The 22,346-nt window shown below is 42.2% G+C and overlaps 1 protein-coding gene across 2 annotated transcripts in view; it reads left to right on the top strand.

Moving 5' to 3' along the window:
* igsf3 (immunoglobulin superfamily, member 3) overlaps positions 1 to 21,816 on the top strand; it is a 129,724-nt gene extending 107,908 nt beyond the window's left edge. For both annotated transcript variants that reach the window (XM_058082791.1, XM_058082790.1), the window contains exons 7-9: positions 14,875 to 15,285; positions 17,845 to 18,294; positions 19,910 to 21,816. In XM_058082791.1, the coding sequence (XP_057938774.1) occupies positions 14,875 to 15,285; positions 17,845 to 18,294; positions 19,910 to 20,160 (1,112 nt within the window). In that variant the 3' untranslated portion in view covers positions 20,161 to 21,816. The remainder of the gene's footprint in view (positions 1 to 14,874; positions 15,286 to 17,844; positions 18,295 to 19,909) is intronic.
* The last annotated feature ends 530 nt before the right edge of the window (positions 21,817 to 22,346 follow it).

The raw sequence follows: 22,346 nt of genomic DNA on the forward strand, positions 1-22,346 counted from the left end.
CAGCCCACAGTATATAATACTGTATATAAATACAGTATATTTGACAGCCCATAAATACAGCACACATCCACAAACCACTTTTCAGCCGATTTTGGTGATTATGTATATTTTTAGGGGTGCTATGATGGTAAAACACACTAAAATCTTGACTAAAATCTCATTTCTTCTAAATGTCCTCATATTTTTGTTTTTGTTGTATTTGTGATTGGTAGAACTGTTCTCCCGGTTCCCGATTGCATGACCAAAACTCACAAAGAGCAGTTGACAAAGATCCACAGTCTGCACTCGTGTACTTTATTTCCATTTAGCTTGAATGATCCACCGCAGGCTGCAAGCAGTGGGTGGTCTTATTGCTTAGCGCCATCAATCTAATGTGTGCACGCAAACCTGCAAACACAGCAGGGTGGGGGGGCGGGGGGGGGCTGACCTCCCAGGGCCCATGTTTAATTTTCGTAGAGAATCTCCATATAATCCGGCCTCCTCGAAGAGGAGGAAAAAAAGGAGAAAAAAAAAAAAAAAAAAGCATAAAGCACAATGTGATCCACGTCGGCGTACGCTGGCTGTATTACGTATTATTACATTTCACCTGATTGGGTTTTCTCTATTGTGTCTTGCAGCAGCGCAATAACGGCAAACACATGTTCAGCATGGCGGCTCACCGGGGAAGCCTCCGTCTCCGCGACACAATCTAATATCATCCCAACCTAACCCCCCCCCCCCACCACCACCACACACGCTCTCAAACATGCATGCACACACATAACTAATTATGCTGAATCTTCCCAAATGGAAGCGGAGTTCAGATTAATGACGGTTTGGGGACTTCAATAAAACATTTTCTCATCATTTTAGCAGGCGCGTGTGCATACGTGTGCACGTGTGTCTGGCATGGGGAGAGGACATTAAGAGGTTATTGGTCGAGCCAGAGGGATGATGGGGATGGAGCCTAGGGAGGGGGGTGGCCTAGTTAAGCGTTTCCCCAAACCAGAGACTGGTATTTGACAACAATTCCTTGATTGACTATGTGGAAAATTAACTATGTATTGGAATTATTGTTTTTTTTTTAATTTATGAACTGTCAAAAGTGTGAAGAAGCAGGCTTTCCCACATATATATTTATGAATTATGTATGAAATGTATATTATCATATTCTCCGGGCACTGAATCTGAATCGATCGTAGTTTGACTGTTCATCAGTTCTTCCTCAATGACCGGCGGCACAGTGATGGCGTCCTAGTCTGAGGTGTTGGTTCAGGATCCAAAGTACTCCGGTTTCCTCCCACATTCCAAAAACATGCTAGGTTAATTAGCGACTCCAAATTGTCCATAGGTATGAATGTGAGTGTGAATGGTTGTTTGTCTATATGTGCCCTGTGATTGGCTGGCCACCAGTCCAGGGTGTACCCCGCCTCTCGCCCCAAAACAGCTGGGATAGGCTCCAGCACCCCCGCGACCTGCGTGAGGATAAGCGGTAGAAAATGAATGAATGAATGAATGAATGAACATTATTAGAGACCTCTCGACATGAAATAACACCCCTATAGTCACTTTTACACGCATTTATAGTAAACATAACAAAAAATAATACATATAAGGCATAAACAATTAAGACATAAATAATATTCACATTTTTTGGAATGTTTATGTTCGGTTACTCCCACATTCCAAAAACATGCTAGATTAATTAGCGACTCCAAATTGTCCATAGGTATGAATGTGAGTGTGAATGGTTGTTTGTCTATTTGAGCTTGTCTGTGATTGGCTGGCCACCAGTCCAGGGTGTACCCCGCCTCTCGCCCCAAAACAGCTGGGATAGGCTCCAGCACCCCCTGCCACCCACGTGAGGATAAGCGGTAGAAAATGAATGAACATTGTTAGAGACCTCTCGACATGAAATAACACCCCTATAGTCACTTTTACACACATTTATAGTAAACATAACAGAAAATAATACATATAAGGCATAAACAATTAAGACATGAATAATATTTACATTTTTTGGAATGTTTATGTTCGGTTCCTCCCACATTCCAAAAAACATGCTAGGTTCATTAGCCACTCCAAATTGTCCATAGGTATGAATGTGAGTGTGAATGGTTGTTTGTCTATATGTGCCCTGTGATTGGCTGGCCACCAGTCCAGGGTGTACCCCGCCTCTCGCCCCAAGACAGCTGGGATAGGCTCCAGCACCCCCCACCACCACCACATAAGCGGTATAAAATGAATGAATAAATGAAAAGCAACCATAACTGCATATTGAAGCAAGTGATTAAAAATGCAGTTTTAACGAGTCGGCACTCTAAAGTGAGGTCATACAGTCGTTGTACACGCTATTAACAATCAATTCCACGCTATCTTCAGAATTGTCATTGATCAATTAAGCGACTTATTGCTTATTAAGCCTCTGTACACCTCGATGCTCACTTGGCTACCTTTCACACGGCGTCTCATTATTCCTTATCTCTCTCTCGTGTTGCGTTATCTCGCCGCAGCGCTTCGAATTTGAGGATTTATGTCGTCGACTGCCCGCAACTTTTATCACGTCTCCCCCTAATAGTCCTCGTGGGTTCTCCTCCCCTTTTTAATATGGGCCGGCGCCAGCAGATGCGCTGGCTTGTTGATAGCGAGCGCCGCCATCGCAGGTTCTCCCTTATCAGGCCACGAATACAAGCTGTCCGTCTTCATTAGGGCCCGCCCTCTCATCAGGCGCTCCATCTCTGTCTCACCCACGTTTGAGTTCTCAGTCTCCTCGTGAGTCTCTTTTAATGTCTTCCCGGCCCCTCCGCTCTCACTTAGCGCCATGTTTTTCCTCGCCGCGCACCCCCCAGCTTCTTTACACTCTTGTGATTTTTCAATATTTTATAATTCCCTGATTCCCTCCTCCTGGTTGGGATTCTCTCCATTATGTTTACATTTTTCTCCAAATATCTTCCTTGCCGGTATTTCATGAATAATAATGCTGTGGTGATTGTGCTCGCGCACGGCGGCGGTGTTATTGCCGGTGACATGGCGGTAAATCTTTAGCTTTGTTTTTAGGCTTATACAGTTTGCTTTGCCCGCGAGCTCACCTGAGGCGGCACTCATGCCTGCATGCATGCATGCCACTCTCTGCAGCACACTTATTTTAGTTATTTATTTATTTTATTTTTTTATGTTGCGTCTGTTTTTCCGAACACGCAACGTGCAGGGTCATAAGTCTTCAAGGCGTGCACTCAAATGGAAAATCATTTCATAAAAGGTTTTTTTAATTCATGGCGCTTGTTTCGAGACACGTAAGGTCAAAGCTCCTTTTTTGTTTGCCGTCGTCCTCTCGCAAAAGCAAAGCTGTGTACTCGCTAAGACACGCAGACACGCACACCGGTGCGTTTCCCTGTCAACTCCCATCTGGCTTTGCTATGGTGGGTCCGGTCGGCAAGGGGGGTCTCTCTTTGTTGTGTCTTAAGTGTCCGTAATCATTCTTGGTTATGTACCTGGGTTCTAAGGTCATGGTTTGGTAACTGTGATGGTAGGAGTCCACTGGGCCGGCGCCAGTTGGTGCCAGTTCGCGCCACAGCGAGCCACTACGCGCCAATCACATAATCTTTGGCGCGAACTGACACCAACTGGTGCCGGTTCAGTGGACTCCTAGCATCATTGGCGCAACTTGGCTCGCGCCAGTGGATTCCAATTGGCGGATTGCTTACCACATTTGGTTCCACTTGGTGGACACTTGGCACCGATTGCTTGATGCAAGTGGCGCGACGAAGATTTTAAACAAATTTTCTTGCCGCCTAGCTAAATTTTTGCCACCGTTACGGGCCACCACGAGCCAGTTGGGGCAGTTTGAGCCACTGCACGCCACTAGACACCTTATTGGCCACAGCATATTGCATTGGTGCAAACCCAGTGGATTCAAAGCATCATTGGCGCAACTTGGCTCGCCCCATTACATTCCAGTGGATTCCAATTGGCGGATTGTTTGCGACATTAGGTTCCACTTGCTGGACACTTGGCACCGATTGCTTGATGCAAGTGGCGCGACGAAGATTTTAAACAAACTTTCTTGCCGCTGTTGTGAGCCACCACGAGCCAGTCGGGAGGCAGTTTGAGCCACTGCACGCCACTAGGCACCTTATTGGCCACAGCAAATTGCATAGGCGCAAACTGGCACCAACTGGCGCCGGCCCAGTGGACTCCTAGCATCGTTGGCGCAACTTGGCTCGCGCCATTACATTCCAGTGGATTCCAATTGGCGGATTGTTTGCGACATTTGGTTCCACTTGGTGGACACTTTGCACCGATTGCTTGATGCAAGTGGCGCGACGAAGATTTTAAACTAATTTTCTTGGCGCTTAACTACATTTTTGCCGCTGTTACAAGCCACCACGAGCCAGTTGGGAGGCAGTTTGAGCCACTGCACGCCACTAGGCACCTTATTGGCCACAACAAATTGCATTGGCGCGAACTGGCACCAACTGGCACCGGCCCAGTGGACTCTTAGCACAAGGAAGCACCACAGGTATGTGGACAGCGCATTAGTCCTAGTATACAGTATAGACCTCGTATAGCGGCACTGTATTTGATGCAGGTACCTTGCGGGAACGCCTCGGCATCAAATGTTCCGTCCCAAAAAATTAGACCACAAGTGCAGCACCATGACGCTCCAAGCTGTAAGCATGCTTGTGTTTTTTGTTTTTTTTTGTTTTTTTGCTGTAATTGAAGTCATAACTCAAAGCTCGCTACAGTGATGCATAGCTAAGTTGCGGTAGCTAACCGACTGAACCTCAGCCAGCTTGGATCAGCAAGCTCTCTTAATGAGCGCATGTTTTATGCGTACGGGAAGACCTGCTTCAAACACATACACCGTCTCATGTGTCTCGCCACTCGCCACTCGCCACGCCGTGTGCAAGCATCTTGAGGTGCGTTCTTTCATCCCGGGCGTGTCCACTCGCTTTCAGCTCAAATCGTCTGGAGCTTTGAACGTACAGAAACCTTGTGTAATGCCCAGGAAAATTGGAGGTTACAGCCAGTTTTGGTTTGTCCCCTCAAGGACCGAAGGATAGATGAGTGTTGTCTGGACAACCGTGTCCATTTATAGTCGTTATCCCGTCCCTCCACTTCCCAATTAACTCGGGCCTCTGAAGAAGTGTGCCAAATCTAGCAGGTTTTTCCTTTCGTTTGCTTTTCAACATTTCTCACAATCTGTATCGTGTCGGGTTTGGGACTCAAAACAGCAGTCCCTCGCCACACTTTGGATTCAGAAGTTTCACTCTATTATGTTTTTTAACATGTTAATAAATTATATTTGTGGCTGAATATGGTCTATTAGTAAAAATTATATATATTTAAGCTGATGTTTTATATTATTTTTTACCTAAATTGAGCATTTTCAAGCATAAAAATGACTGAATGACTTTATTAGTTTAAAAAAATTATATTTCAGATTTTTTTTAATCATTTTTTTACCCAAATCGAGCATTTTCAAGCATGAAAATGACTAATGCATATAAGGCATTAAATAAATCATATTTGTGGCTGAATATGGTCTATTAGTTAAAAAAAATTATTTTTTTAATTTTTTTTTTACCTAAATTGAGCATTTCAATTTTCAATCAAGCTTAAAATGACTGAATGACTAATGCATATAAGGCAGTGAATAAATCATATTTGTGGCTGAATATGGTCTATTAGTTAAAATAAAAATAATATTTAAGCAGATTTTTTTTAATAATTTTTTACCTAAATTGAGCATTTTCAAGCATAAAAATGACTGAATGACTAATGCATATAAGGCATTGAATAAATAATATTTGTGGCTGAATATGTATGGTCTATTAGTAAAAAATATATATATATTTAAGCTAATATTTTATATTATTTTTTACCTAAATTGAGCATTTTCAAGCATAAAAATGACTGAATGACTAATGCATATAAGGCATTAAATAAATAATATTTGTGGCTGAATATGTATGGTCTATTAGTAAAAAATATATATATATTTAAGCAGATTTTTTATATTATTTTTTTACCTAAATTGAGCATTTTCAAGCATAAAAATGACTGATTGACTTTATTAGTTTAAAAAAATTATATTTCAGCTGATTTTTTAAAATCATTTTTTTACCTAAATCGAGCATTTTCAAGCATGAAAATGACTAATGCATATAAGGCATTAAATAAATCATATTTGTGGCTGAATATGGTCTATTAGTTAAAAAAAATTATATTTCAGATGTTTTTTTAAATTATTTTTTTACCTAAATTGAGCATTTCAATTTTCAATCAAGCTTAAAATGACTGAACGACTAATGCATATAAGGCAGTGAATAAATCATATTTGTGGCTGAATATGGTCTATTAGTTAAAATAAAAATAATATTTAAGCAGATTGTTTTAAATAATTTTTTACCTAAATTGAGCATTTTCAAGCATAAAAATGACTGAATGACTAATGCATATAAGGCAGTGAATAAATCATATTTGTGGCTGAATACGGTCTATTAGTTAAAATAAAAATAATATTTAAGCAGATTTTTTAAAGTAATTTTTTACCTAAATTGAGCATTTTCAAGCATAAAAATGACTGAATGACTAATGCATATAAGGCATTGAATAAATCATATTTGTGGCTGAATATGTATGGTCTATTAGTAAAATATATATATATTTAAGCTGATTTTTTATATTATTTTTTTACCTAAATTGAGCATTTTCAAGCATAAAAATGACTGAATGACTAATGCATATAAGGCATTAAATAAATAATATTTGTGGCTGAATATGTATGGTCTATTAGTAAAAAAATATATATATTTAAGCTGATTTTTTATATTATTTTTTACCTAAATTGAGCATTTTCAAGCATAAAAATGACTGAATGACTAATGCATGAATGATGGTATTGTAATTCTTCATAAAAGTCACACATTTTGAGACACTTGTTTGTCACTGTTGTGTGTGTGTGTGAGTGACAATAAGAAAAGCTCTGCTTTTTTTTGCATTGTCAGGCTTCACGGTTCTGTTGTTTGCTACCATTGGTGGAGGATATAAGCTTTGCTCGGCTGTACGTGTTCCGATCCTCCTAATTAGCCTGTCTTGATGATGTTGGGGGGATGAGAAGTTGTATGGCTCTGACACAATGGGACCATAGATGCATTGTTGTCATTAGCATAGAAATTATTCTCCTAATTCAGTCGGGAGGGGGGGGTCCCACAGCTCTCATTCCCTTCATTCCCTCCTCCCTCCAGCTGTGTGGCGTTGCCAGTTTGGTGTTTTTTTCATGGCTTGGCGAGGAGCAGCCAGCCAAAGTGAGATGTTGTGAAGGGGATCAAGTCATGCCTAAGCCCTCAGAGTCCTGACATGTTTGGCGGGGGAGGAGGAGGAGGGGGGGGGGGGGGGTCCCGGCCCAGGATTAACCCCGAGCCGTGCTAATGCTAATGCTAAAGGTAGAGCAGGGAGCCTTTAAGACTCTGTAAGTCTTCTGGAGTGGAGCTGGAAGGACCCCCTGCTGTTTTTCCAAACTCCTCACCCCCCCCCCCCCCCACACCCACTCACCCCTCAACATCGCCTCCCCCCTTGTAGGAACATCTCTCTCATCTTCTCCAGGCACACCCTAAAATATGCAATTTATTGTTAAATAAAACTAAAATAAATTAAAAGACGACACATTGGAGTGAACAAAAGAGTATACTGACACCTAGTGGCCTTTTATGGGTATTGCTGCAATTAATTAGTGCACTGTGTATTCGGGTGTCATAACGATGCTGACATTTCGGGTGTGTGAAGCTTCATGGTTTTTTTCGCCTTCGTTGGAGAAACTGTCCAAAAATTTGTTTAACATTTATGTCTGTTAGAAGTCGAAGATAGTGTAGCATTGTCTTATTGTTGTATGAATATCACCTGTGGGTGTGTTGTCTGGGATTTACAAGCATCCCTGAATGCGCCGGCAACTTGTGTCCCCGGAGTTACAGTATGCGATGCACCTGAATGCACCATTTTGCAACAGTTTGCTAGTTTTGATCCTGCTTGTTGAGTATGAAGTGTCCATTATCTGACCGGAATCTTTCCATGGTGTCCCAACTTTCCTGCTGTGGTTTCCTCTCACTGTGAGGCATTCAGGCGCACTCGTAATTTTGAGTGTTAGGCACTTTTTTTTTTTTTTTTACTGTTTTTCACTTTTTTTTTTTTTATTCACATACCCCATGTGGCAATTGACGTACCCCTGGGGGTATGCGTACCACACTTTGGGAACCACTGCATTACTGGAACTTTTAACGATAACCATTGACCACCCCCAGTGAGGATCTGCTTGGTGAAGTTCATTTGTTTTTGTAAGAGACGTTATCCTATGCCACAGTAAGTTCCTTTTCTGGTTCTATGGTTATCAGCACACATTTTTTTCCCACCAAAAACAACAAGATTGTTTGAAGGTTCTGGGTAAAATGCATCCTTCTGACCGTTATTGGTTATGTACTATTGGAATATTTGGAATCGTGACAAATGTTTTGCGGAAATCATGGAAGCAGTTCCATGTATGAGTTGTTGTTGAGTATGAAGTGTCCATTATCTGAACGGAATCTTTCCATGGTGTCCCAACTCTAAAAGAACCACATCGTATCTGAAATGCATAAATTACGTACAACCAACAATGACGTCTCATTTTCGGGTGAATCTCCACCCGCTGGGGTTTCATTGGAGCATTGGGTACTAATTTGTTTATGATGCGCACAGAGCAAGGAACAAATTTCCTGCTGCGGTTTCCTCGCACTGTGAGGCGTTCAGGCGCACTCGGAATTTTGAGTGTTAGACACTTTTTTTTTTTAACGTACCCCTGGGGGTATGCGTACCACACTTTGGGAACCACTGCATTACTGGAACTTGCTTGGTGAAGTTCATTTGTGTATGTAAGAGACGTTATCCTATGCCACAGTAAGTTCCTTTTCTGGTTCTATGGTTATCAGCACACATTTTTTTCCCACCAAAAACAACAGGATTGTTTGACGTTGGAGGTTAAAGTGTGCATGACTCTGCTGCGCGACGCCTGAATGCATCCCCGATGACATACAGTAAGAGTCGGAAAACTCCTAACAGATTTAAAGTTAGCCTTGAACTTTTCTTTTGACAAACTGCCATACATTTCATAGGCCGCTGCGGTTTCCAGGGCAACCGAGCCTCGGCGAACACGACAGCATGGCCGAGATAACTTAAATAGGACCACAGGGATTTGATCTTCCACTCGGAAAAGCAACTCGGCAGCGATTAAGCAACAAAATTTAATTAAAAGTGTGATTGTTGCTCTGCGAAATGCGTTGGAATGTTTTATCGGCGAAGAACGGAGATCTAATGACGATACCAGGCGTCGCCCGGTTACAGTACAATACAGAGATGCCGCTTGTGATGTCATGCATGTCGTGCGTGTCGTTACAGTGTACACAAATACACACGTTACAGCCATTTCAACTTTACCCCACGAGGATCCATTTTGTCTCCTTTAAAGGCAGTGCAGCTAAAATTGAGCTTTTTTTTTTAATGCTTTATCCGCAAATGCTACAAACAGTCAAGCTTTGATAAGAAAGGAACCAAAGTGTACAAAAGAAAAACACGTCGATAGGAAGAAAATAACGTTGACTTCAAAGTAGCACGGATGGCCGAGTGGATGGATGCAAGGCTGCGATGGGAATCTTTTTTTAACTAGAGCTCATTTCCAATCCCCGTCTCCTCTCCATGTGGAGTCTTTTAATACCTGGTAGGCTTATTCCCATCCCCCTCCTTTTCCCCAAAACAGTTTTGACCGGCCATCACTTTCCCGCTCCAGGCTGATCCATACAGTAGTCTCCTGATCAACTTCTACCTAATCACCTATCAGCAGCTTCATGCATATTCAAGCGTTCTCCAAACCTGTGCTTATGAATATAAATGCAGTTCTAAGTGAAGTAGGTGCCGCTGTAGTCTCTTCGCGTCTTATTTAGATATACCTGCATGATACGCACTTAATGACCGCTGAGCTGCACAACTTTCCCAAAGAATTAAAGCAAAGCGAGGGTGGGGGGTTTGTAAATTGGACCTCATGAGAGGAAGGCTTAAGAAGCACCGAGCTAATACCGCATTAGTCAAAACAATACACGCTAACAAACAACAACGACTACAGAGAAGAATGAGAATCCCATGCTTGCACAAGTGACCGATTTTATTGAAGGCAGCATTTTGTGGACGGTAAATGAATAGGATCTGCAGCAAACAGGAGATTGTGGAGTACAATACATCCAGAATAGTGGTGTGTCAGTCATGAACGAACGGGTCAAAAGAACTACCGTAAACCTCGGATATATCGGACTCGGATATATCGGAAATTCGCTCACAACGGACAGAAAAAAAAAGAACCGATTTTTCTGTAATGCATTTCCAATAAAAAATTCATTGCATATATCGGATTTTTTTATAACGGATTTCGCCTATTTCGGACAAAATCTCCAGTCCCGTTCCAATGCATTTCCATGAAATTTCCCTGGCATATATCGGATGGCCGCATCGTGGCGCTCCGATTCGCCGAATCGTGACAGGCCGCTATACGACGTCATTTGCAGCGTTTGCAGCGTTGCCTGCGCGTCCAGGTACATTGGAAACATAGTCAAGGAAGTGCCTTTTTATAACGGATAAAATCCCATTTACGCATATACCGGATATAAATCCCATATATGCGTAAAACGGACATTTTCCGGTATACGCATATAACGGATTCCGCTTATATCGGACAAAACCAGTGGGAACAATTGAATCCGATATATCCGAGGTTTACTGTAGTTGTTTTTTGTGAACAAAATGAACAAGATCCTATCGTTGTGCCTCGCTCTGTGTGTGCATGGGTGTATCCTATTACGTCTGCCTGTTTTTATCTGTTTTTATATCTTTAGAACACACAGTAGTGGTGGGCAAAACCCTTCATTCAGTAAAAAGATCCGTTCATTTTGTTCATTTTGGTCAATTAGGCTGTGATCTCCCCAAGTGGTGTGTCGTATCATGAACAAACGGGTCAAAAGAACTAAAATACCCGTTCAGTCTGTTCAGTTTCAAATGCTTTTTTTTTGATTGGCTGGAGAGTCGGTTCACCGTTCCTTTTACCAGGGCGGGACTAACTGCTTGCTCGTTTTATCCAATCGTCGCGCCTCGCTTTGTGGGTGGGTGGGGTTAGCTGACTGAAAGACCGAGACCGAGAGATTGACCGACACTCGACAGTTGAGTCGGAACGAACGTGAACATGAGTGAACGGACCGACTCGACACGGCTGACCGATCTGACCGATCACAGGCTAACGACCGATTGACCAAAATGAACTAAATGAACGGATCGTTTTACTGAATGAACCGGAATGATCCGGTTCACTGAAATGAACGGTTTTGAACGGTTTTATGAATCTGCTGAACCAATGAGTCGCTCTGGCGGACCAGGTACTTGAAATAGCTAATAGTACCTCTTGGGGGCCAAAGTAAAGGCCTGAATGTAACACTTTTCCACTGCACAGTATCTAATTGTTTTTTAATTATCGTACTCCATGTGGAAATTGACGTACCCCTGGGGGTATGCGTACCACACTTTGGGAACCACTGCATTACTGGAACTTTTAACGATAATCATTGACCACCCCCAGTGAGTCCCAGTCTGCTTGGTGAAGTTCATTTGTGTATCCTATGCAACAATAAGTTCCTTTTCTGGTTCTATGGTTACCGGCACACATTTCTTTCCCACCAAACACAACATTGATTGTGATGCATCCTTCTGACCGTTCAATGCCGCGTGTTTTTTCGCGTTTTCAGGTCAACTGTACTATTTGAAGCGGGAATAGTGACAAATGTTTTTATGGAAATCATGGAAGTTTTTTTGTCAAACAAACCCAGATGAAAAGCCAACCCCCCTGGCGAAGGCGAATGGAAGAACCCGCACTTGAAGTTTGAATGCCAGGTTTTAGGCACAACAGAGAAGCTGTTGACGATCCTGCGTTGAGGAGGTACCCCCGGGGGCTCATTAAGGCGGCGCTCGAAAAGGCACGAACCCCACTCTTTGCCGAGGGGGGAGCAAACGTAAACGACGAGGCAGCCTTGTTGTGCCGGGATCGAAACAGCCTCCTCGTGCGAGCGTGTGACGCAGGCCTAATCGACAGCCCGTACGAAGTCACCATACTTGCACGTGGATTCCTCTGCTGCGTTCTCTTGCTGCGACGCTGCAGCAGGAAGTAAGAGAAGCGTCAATATGCATACGTGTGAGAGGACGTGACTGGATTCTCTGTGAAGTTCCTTCTCGCTTAATGTCACATTTCACTGGCAGACGACTCTGGAGGGAGACTTGAAGGTTGTTTTGGAGGAGGCAGCGTTTTCGCAGTGGCTTTATTATTCCTCTCTCGCTTATTTTCTGACTTCTGTGTCCTGCATCTGCTTGAGCGAATGCTTAATTAGAATAACTTGTAATAGCCTGCCATGCTTCTTAATAGGGCTTGAATAATTAGCATATTTTATCTTTGAAAAGGCATTTTCTCTAAACACTGATGTGCAGCTCCTGCCTTTCAATCTCGTTTTTTTTTTTTTCCTGAACTTGAAATGAGAACAACATTTTTTCTCTCCCTCCTGTGCCAATCCAATCCGGCATGGCTCATCTTTTGAAGGTTTGGAAGTAAATCTCCTTGTAAAAGAAATGATTGCCAGGATGCTGCTGGGCTGTGCCGTCATTAGAGCGTCGGGGATGGGGAGGCTGTCTGTCATGATGGCTCATGTGGGCGCTATAGCAACAATGACTCATTTAGGATTTCTACAACAGCAGCTCATTGTTTTATACATTTAATGCAACCTTACGTAGCAAAATATACACGCAACATGTCACTATTATTCACCGACAGTTTTGTGTAGAAATAGAAATAATCTCTTCCGGCATCAAACTCATCAAAACAATAGCATCGGCATTGTTTACTCACATTTAAGTTGCTTTAATTTTGATAATGAATGTCATCATTAGTGAAGAATACAAGAGAAGAATAAAAAATTAAACACAAGACTGACCGGTAGGGGAGTTTTTGTGCCCCCTAGTGGACAGCAACAGCTACTACTGCCGTCTCATTGCATGGATCAATATGTCTACTCAATAATACAGGCCGCTCATTTGGAGCTCTAGCAGCTATTTAACTTTGATATGGTATTGATGAGCAGCGCCGATGTCGACTCAGAGGGGCGTTCGTCGGACAGGATGTTTACCACCGTCTGCTGCGGCGTAGCGTGCATCATTTAGCCCAATTAGCCTAATGTAATAATGCTAGTCATTGGACGGTTAGCAGTGATGTCACATGACATGACATCGTCTCCTCGCCGATTTATAATCCTTCACCTCCTTTTCTCTCGTCTGCTTTGTCATACTTTTTTTTTTCTACTTTGATAACCGAGAAGCTTTCAGATGTCTTCCATTTCTGGCGTCTTCATGTCGTGTCGAGGTGTGTGTGTCACTTCCTGCTCAACAGGCGGTCTTCCACCGAGCGAGAATGCTAGAACTCACCAAGGGCTTCGTGGAGGATTTGGGGATCAGACAAAAGAAGCTATTAAATGTTGTTGCTGATCTGGCAATTTTTTTTTTCATTTCTTTGTACAATTTTTGTAAGTTTTTTTTTTAGAAAATTATTTCCAGGCTGCACAGTGGATGAGTGGTTAGCACACAGGCCTCACAGCTAGGAGACCCAAGTTCAATCCCACCCTCGGCCATCTCTGTGTGGAGTTTGCATGTTCTCCCCGTGCATGCATGGGTTTCCTCCCACATTCCAAAAACATGCTAGGTTAATTAGCCACTCCTAATTGTCCATAGGTATGAATGTGAGTGTGAATGGTTGTTTGTCTATATGTGCCCTGGGATTGGCTGGCCACCAGTCCAGGGTGTACCCCGCCTCTCGCCCCAAGACAGCTGGGATAGGCTCCAGCACCCCCACAACCCTCGTGAGGATAAGCGGTAGAAAATGAATGAACATTATTAGAGAGCTCTCGACATGAAATAACACCCCTATAGTGACTTTTACACACATTTATAGTAAACATAACAGAAAATAATACATATAAGGCACAAACAATTATGGCATAAATAATATTTACATTTTTTGGAATGTTTATGTTTGGTTCCTCCCACATTCCAAAAACATGCTAGGTTAATTCATTCATTTATTCTCACGAGGTTCGCGGGGGTGCTGGAGCCTATCCCAGCTGTCTTGGGGCGAGAGGCGGGGTACACCCTGGACTGGTGGCCAGCCAATCACAGGGCACATATAGACAAACAACCATTCACACTCACATTCATACCTATGGACAATTTGGAGTGGCTAATTAGCCTAGCATGTTTTTGGAATGTGGGAGGAACCGAACATAAACATTCCAGTAAATGTAAATATTATTTACGTCTTAATTGTTTATGCCTTATATGTATTATTTTCTGTTATGTTTACTATAAATGTGTGTAAAAGGGACTATAGGGGTGTTATTTCATGTCGAGAGGTCTCTAATAATGTTAGAAGATTAGAGAGGGGAGAACATGCAAACTCCACACAGAGATGGCCGAGGGTGGAATTGAACCCTGGTCTCCTAGCTGTGAGGTCTGTGCGCTAACCACTTGACCACCGTGGTTCCTGGGGGTTATGGACCACAAAAGTCAAGTGATGGACACCCCCCGATCCGGACACGGGGCCACCCAAATGAATGTGTTTACTGGTACCGAGTGCGGTCCAATAGCCATCAGGCTACCAAAGATCAAATGTCTTCAAAGACCTCTCATGTCCTTCAACGCCCTTTTAGAATTCGAAGAACGAGCTTATACAAACTAGCGTTGATGTACTTCTACCTTCTTTCCTTAATCTACGTACGTTTGGTTTCTCCACAGAGAGTAAACTCCGAATACAAAAGACCAACCAGTCTCTGGTCAACCTGGAAGACAGTCGGGTCAGGATCAATTGCTCCATCGCCTCCCAGAGCAGCCAGGACTCCCAGCATGCCGTGCTGTGGTACGTGAGACGAGCCACGGGGTCGGAGACCGACGAGCTCCTGCTCAGGATCGAGCGATCGGGCGCCCTGGAGTACGGCACGTACGCCGACGAGGAGAGGCTCCGGCGCCGCGTGCAGGCCGAGAGGCTTTCGCCACGACTGTACGCCCTGACGCTGAACAGGGCGGAGAGCAGCGACTCGGGGACGTACTACTGCCTGGTGGAGGAGTGGCTCAGCGACCCCGATGGGACCTGGTATCGCCTCTCTCGGGACACGTCCGGGTTCACGGAGGTTCTGGTTCGACAGCCAGGTGAGTAATCGTTTTACGTAGCCTTAATAAAGTCAGTGAATGCTGGATTTTAACATCGTTTGTCGCAAATGTAACATTTTTTGGATTTTTTTAAACAGCCAAACATTAAAAATAAAACCCAAGTCTTATTTTTTAATAAGAGCACCCCCAACGAATCCTGCTAGTTCGTCTGCGTCAGTCCAATTTGGACTTCCTTTCCATGCACGGTATAAAAAAAGCTCATCTAATTTCCTGCCTTTGCCTCCTCGGGTCCTAATTGCCGCAGCCACCGGCGACAATAACAAGCCGTTCAATATCCTGACAGCAGTCAAATCCGTGGAAGCCATCAGCTTCCGAGATCCCATCAGGAAGCTTCTCTCTTCAGGTCATTCTTTCATTTTCTACCGCTTTTCCTCACGAGGGTGCTGGAGCCTATCCCAGCTATCTTTGGGCGAGACACGGGGTACACCCTGGACCAGGGGTGGGCAAACTACGGCCCGGGGGCCACATCCGGCCCGCCAAGTGTTTCAATATGGCCCGCCTGTTTTTTCCAAATATTTCATTTGAACTCAACACATAACCTGGCATCGTGGCTTGGGCCAATTTTTTGATGGTTGAGGTAGCTGCTTTATCAATTTCGTTATTTGATGTGGTCTGTTATAAAATGCTCCTGTAAAAAGGGACACAAGCACATAATAATAGTAATAATAATAATAATAATAATAATAATAATAATAATAATAATAATAATAATAATAATAATAATAATAATAATAATAATAATAATATTGTTTTTAATAATATTAATATAATAATGGTAGTAATATTACAAAATACTCCTGGAAAAAGGAGCACAAGCACAATAATAGTAATACAAATAATGATAATAATACTACTATTATATTAATATTGTTGTTAATAATATTAATATAATAATGGTAGTAATATTATTATTATAACAAAATAATACTAATAATAATATAATAACATTACTATAACTAATAATAATAATAATTCTAATAAAAATAACAATAATAATAATAATAATAATACATTGAGAAACACACTTTACATCAAATAAATGATTTCAAAGTGCACATATAGCAGATTGCATGACACTTTTACATGTAAAATATGTGTAAAAATATAGGTGTAAAAATGGACTGTTACGTGTAAAATACTACATAATCCCTCCCCGTCAATTTTGTTCAATTAATGCGGCCCGCGAGTCAAAAAGTTTGCCCACCCCTGCCCTGGACCCTGCCCGAGGTGGGCAATTTTTTTTTCGCAATCATCAAAACCGATATTTAATAAAACACATACATAGTTCCATGAAAGCGTGATTATAATGACCTAGTATTCATGTGTTGTCACCTCCCCAAACCAATAACCTTTCAAATCTCCTTTATGAATATATTCTAAATATATGATGTACACATGTACACCAATACAGCCATGTATCCCGTAGGTACATATATGTACATATATGCTGCGTTTCAGTTCACGAGGCAGCTTTAATGTATTCTTTCAATGTCAATGCTCGTTTCCTGGGATTCATATATAAGTCAACATTGAATCAGCTCGGTACAGAATATACACTACATGCTCGTCCTATATGTATAATTCAGTAATGTATAGATATTTCATGTTAATGATTATTTAACCTGACATGAAATAAAACATGCAGCACATACACACATGAGATTAAGGTGCTTTTGTCTGCATAGGTGTGATTATTGTTTTATTGTTCCTCTTTTGTTTGCTTGCACATTTTTATGAGTGTTTAAAGTATCGTTTGCTAATTGATGAGTAGATATAAACAAATGTATTTAAACTAAATGTATGGGACATTTGTTCCATACATTTGTTCAAATTGGTCAATTGTTCAAAATGCTTTCCTAATATAGTTTGTTTTTTTATTTTATTTTAATTTTTACAATCAGTAACTGTTACATTTGTTCACTTCCTGCTTTCCTAATATAATTTAAGGTTTTTTTTAAATATATTTTTTTATTTCAATTTTAATTTTTACAGTCAGTAACTGTTACATTTGTTCACTTCCTGCTTTCCTAATATAATTTACGTTTTTTTTATTATTTTTTTTTAATTTTTACAATCAGTAACTGTTACATTTGTTCACTTCCTGCTTTCCTAATATAATTAAAGTTTTTTTATTAATATTTTTTAATTTCAATTTTAATTTTTACAATCAGTAACTATTACATTTGTTCACTTCCTGCTTTCCTAATATAATTAAAGTTTTTTATATTTTTTTATTTCAATTTTAATTTTTACAGTCAGTAACTGTTACATTTGTTCACTTCCTGCTTTGCTAATATAATTTACGTTTTTTTTATTATTTTTTTTAATTTTTACAATCAGTAACTGTTACATTTGTTCACTTCCTGCTTTCCTAATATAATGTTGCTGAGTTTGCTGAGGGAACATTAACTTAATCTTCTTCAAGGAAAAGACAACTTCCAGGCAAACTGAGACTCAAACTCCAATTTGATGAAGGACACAATAATAACAATAACCCTTGTGTTATGTTCTCCTTTATTTCCATGTGAACCACTGCAGAGGCTCGACTGCAAGTCGAGGAGACAGACTCAAACGTGACCGTGCCGGAGTCCGGATCCATCCGCCTGGGCTGCAGCATTCCGTCCCAGTCGTCCCGAGACTCCCGTTTCTCCGTGTCTTGGTACGTCGAGCGCTCCGATGACGAATATGAAGAGCTGCAGCCGGGAGAAGAAGAGCGTAGCGAGCGGGCGTGCGTGTTCTCCATTGGACATGACGCCATTTTCGGGAATGGAAACTGCAGCCCCAGAGAGGAGGCGGGACCAAACTCCCGGCTCCAGTTTGAGAGGACCACGTCGGATCAGTACAGCCTGACCATTCAGGGAGCTCGGCCCACCGACACGGGTCGCTACTACTGTCACGTGGAGGAATGGCTGCTCAACCCTCGCAATGCTTGGTACCGCCTGGCGACCAACAATTCGGGCATCATTACGGTCAATGTGCTGCAACAAGGTGAGGCCATCCTCACAGCTAAGGATCCCACTTCTGACGCCATTTGTAGGTGTAGTTGAACTTCACCCCCTTTTTGGGGTTCTTTGGGTTCTAAAATCAGCTTCCCTATCAGGGTTACCTATCCCAAAGTGTTCTATGGAAGGCCTCACAACTAAGAATCCCACTTCTGACACCATCAGTAGGTGTAGTTGAACTTTTTTGGGTTGTTTGGGTTCTAAAATCAGTTTCCCTATCAGGGTTACCTATCCCAAAGTGTTCTCTGGAAGGCCTCACAGCTAAGAATCCCACTTCTGACACCATTTGTAGGTGTAGTTTGATTTCACCTCCTTTTTTGGTTTGTTTGGTTTCTAAATTCGGTTTCCCTATCAGGGTTACCTATCCCAAAGGCTTCTATGGAAGGCCTCATGGCTAGCAGTCCCACTTCTGACACCATTTGTAGGTGTAGTTGGATTCCACCCCCTTTTTTGGGTTGTTAGGGAAACTGATTTTAGAACCCAACCAGGGTTACCTATCCCAAAGGCTTCTATGGAAGGCCTCACAGCTAGGAATCCCACTTCTCACACCATTTTTAGGTGTAGTTTGATGTCACCCCATTTTTTGGTTTGTTTGGGTTCTGAATTCAGTTTACCTATCAAGGTTACCTATCCCAAAGTGTTCTATGGAAAGCCTCACAGCTAAGAATCCCACTTCTGACACCATTTCTAGGTGTAGTTGGATTTCACCCCCTTTTCGGGGTTGTTTGAGTTCTAAAATCAGTTTCCCTATCAGGGTTACCTATCCCAAAAGCTTCTATGGAAAGCCTCATGGCTAGCAGTCCCACTTCTGACACCATTTGTAGGTGTAGTTGGATTTCACTCCCTTTTTTGGTTTGTTTGGGTTCTAAAATCAATTTCCCCATCAGGGTTACCTATCCCAAAGTGTTCTATGGAAGGCCTCATGGCTAGGAATCCCACTTCTGACACCATTTGTAGGTTTAGTTGGATTTCACCCCCTTTTTTGGTTTGTTTGGGTTCTAAAATCAGTTTCCCTTTCAGGGAAACCTATCCCAAAGGCTTCTATGGAAGGCCTCATGGCTAGCAGTCCCACTTCTGACACCATTTGTAGGTGTAGTTGGATTCCACCCTCCTTTTTGGGTTGTTAGGGAAACTGATTTTAGAACCCAACCAGGGTTACCTATCCCAAAGGCTTCTATGGAAGGCCTCACAGCTAAGAATCCCACTTCTGACACCATTTGTAGGTGTAGTTGGACGTCACCCCCTTTTTTGGGTTGGTTGGGTTCTAAAATCAGTTTCCCTATCAGGGTTACCTATCCCAAAGGCTTCTATGGAAGGCCTCATAGCTAGGAATCCCACTTCTGACACCATTTATCCTCCATGGATAGGTAACCCTAATAGGGAAACTGATTTTTGAACCCAATAATATTTTAATTCGGAGTGGCACTTTTCTTTGGGAATGAGGTGTATGCAAAGGTTTAATTCCTTCCATTTGAGTAAATAACCCCAATGGAATTAGAATATTTGGGTCCATGTAAACGTGGCTAACGACTGCTCAGGTCTATGGACTTCTTGTTTCTTCTCACCAATGAAACTCATCTCCGTTTTTGTTCATCCAACAGAGTCCACCGTCAAGTCGGTGGTGTGCTCCAACGACGCTCTCTTCTACTTCGTCTTCTTCTACCCGTTCCCCATCTTCGGCATCCTCCTCATCGCCTTGCTGCTGGTGCGCTTCAGGAGCCGCAACAACAACAAGAGCCAGGAGGGCAAGAACGGAGCCCCCCTCCTTTGGATTAAAGAACCGCACCTCAGCTACTCGCCCACCTGTCTGGATCCACCGGCGCTCAGCCTGCACCCCGGCTCTGTGGACTAAGAATGGGGTTGATGCCCGAGTCGCTGCACGCCACTGATCCAGTCGACACGAGGAGCATCAGGACTCCGCTTGCTGTCTTGATCCATCGGTCCATCGGCTGCCTGTGTGTGTGTGTGTGTGTGTGTGTGTGTGTGTGTGTGTGTACGTGTGTGTGTGTGTGCAAGAGCAGTGTTATCTTGGGCCTCATTTGTGTCTCTTTTTTTTTTTTTTTTAATTACCCCGAATATTGGTCTATTTTTCAAAAAGGACCTTTAGGAGAAGGAACTCGGGCATTGATTGGACGCCCAAAAAAAGCCTCCACAGTCCAATCCAAGAGCACCCACTTCGCCGGTTGCCATAGCGATGCTCCGAGGAGACCACTGACTCCATAGCTGATGACTTGGCAGCCTGCGTGGAGACAAAGGAAAGGTCCACCTGGTCCCACTATGAATTTGGCCCACAGAAGAAAGTCCTGGAGCGCCACTCCAACACTGCCAGACAGACGGACTTCTGTACCGCCCCCCGCTCTCACCCCCCTTTTTGGAGACCACGGAGAAACATATTTCCTTTTCTGTCCTCCACGTTTCCACAAAAGATGGCGGGGTTGTAAATACCTCCTTTTTCATTTGCTCAAGGGAGTCGACTGAAATTGAAATATCACACATTTCTTTTCATTTATTGTTATTTTATCTTTAAAAGACGACTAGTGTGTAAAATTGTAAAATAACTAAATGGGCCCACTGTTATGATATTATATTGGTATCAATCATACCAAACTGGGTATTCCTTATTGGTATTGCTCACCTCTAAAGTCAACCAGTTTTTTTATGCCAACACAGAAAATGTGCTAATAACCGTAGAAGAGGAAACATACCATGAGTCATGTGGTCTGTCCCAGCTGCTCAGTATAAAAAGCCAACAGACATAATACAATAATAAAATCATCTACAATAATAGAAGAACACGATACACCACAAAGGGAGGGCCGCATTTATTGGAAACATGTTTGATTTCCATAAAGATTGCTTTGACTGAGCATTTTTTTTTAATTTATCTGTGCCAAGTCGTCATTTCCACACAAAAAGAGAGGTCGCGTTGTAAATATTTCCTGCTGCGATCGTTTCAGCTGCTCTGAAAATCAAATCTCACACATTTCAATAATTTAATAATAATTTGGGCGTTTTGTCTTGAAAGATAACTAGTGTGTAGATACTGTTGTGTAGTAAAACACACACGGTACGGTGCCGAGTATGTGACTGTGAGCAAGTGTGGTTTTTTTTTTTCTATTTATTGTTTTATACTTTTTGATTTATTTTAGTTTGTTTTGGTTTAAAAATGGTCAACTTCACCCAACAGATGATGCTCCGTGTTGTTGGAGATGTTCCATTTCCTAGCGAATGATTGAAGGTTCGATGCTGTTATGATGAAATGATGAATACGACTGTGGCTTGACGTGTAACGTTCCAAAAACAACAATAAAAAGGTTTTGCTTATTCTTTTGTGGCACCACTCCTCGACGGGATTTTTATACCGAAAGTGGCAAAGGGTTGAACATTTGCATCACCTTGCCTAGAATGCAGAAGACGGGACAGCACCCTTTCACTGCCAGACTGGACCTTCAAAAAAAAAAAAAAAAAAAAAACTGATATCCCAGTCGTGTCAACATGTATAATATTGCATGACAATACTCCTGGAGGCGTTTTAGATGTTTCGTAAACTTGGAACTCTCTGAGTGTTGCTGTGACAGAGCGCCACGCCCGAAAGCAACCGCTTCCTTCCATAAGCCCCGCCCCTCCCATCATTCAGGAACCCGCACTGCCAAATCATGACCATGTGATGTGATGTGTACGAATACGTTGTTGCTTGTGTCTCCGGTTTGGCCTCGATAAAAACCAAAACCACTTGGAGACGCGTCCTTTTCATTTGGAACCTTATTGTTGTCTTGCGACAATTTAGTAGGAAATCCTAAAACTGCTACACAGTAATCTCTTGTGTATCGTAGTTGATCGGTTCCAGGCCCAACTGTGATGATTGAATTCCCCCAAAGTCGGATTCCTTATTTTTTAATAACTTTTTTAGTAGTTGGAACCTAGAAAACCTTTTTACAACCTTCTAAATCCAGATTTTAACATTATAAGAACCCTCTCGACATGAAATAGCACCCCTATAGTCACCATAAGGCAGAAATTTGTGCTTGTGCCACTTCA

The sequence above is a fragment of the Doryrhamphus excisus genome, chromosome 9, assembly GCF_030265055.1.
Source record: "Doryrhamphus excisus isolate RoL2022-K1 chromosome 9, RoL_Dexc_1.0, whole genome shotgun sequence".
Lineage (NCBI taxonomy): Eukaryota > Metazoa > Chordata > Actinopteri > Syngnathiformes > Syngnathidae > Doryrhamphus > Doryrhamphus excisus.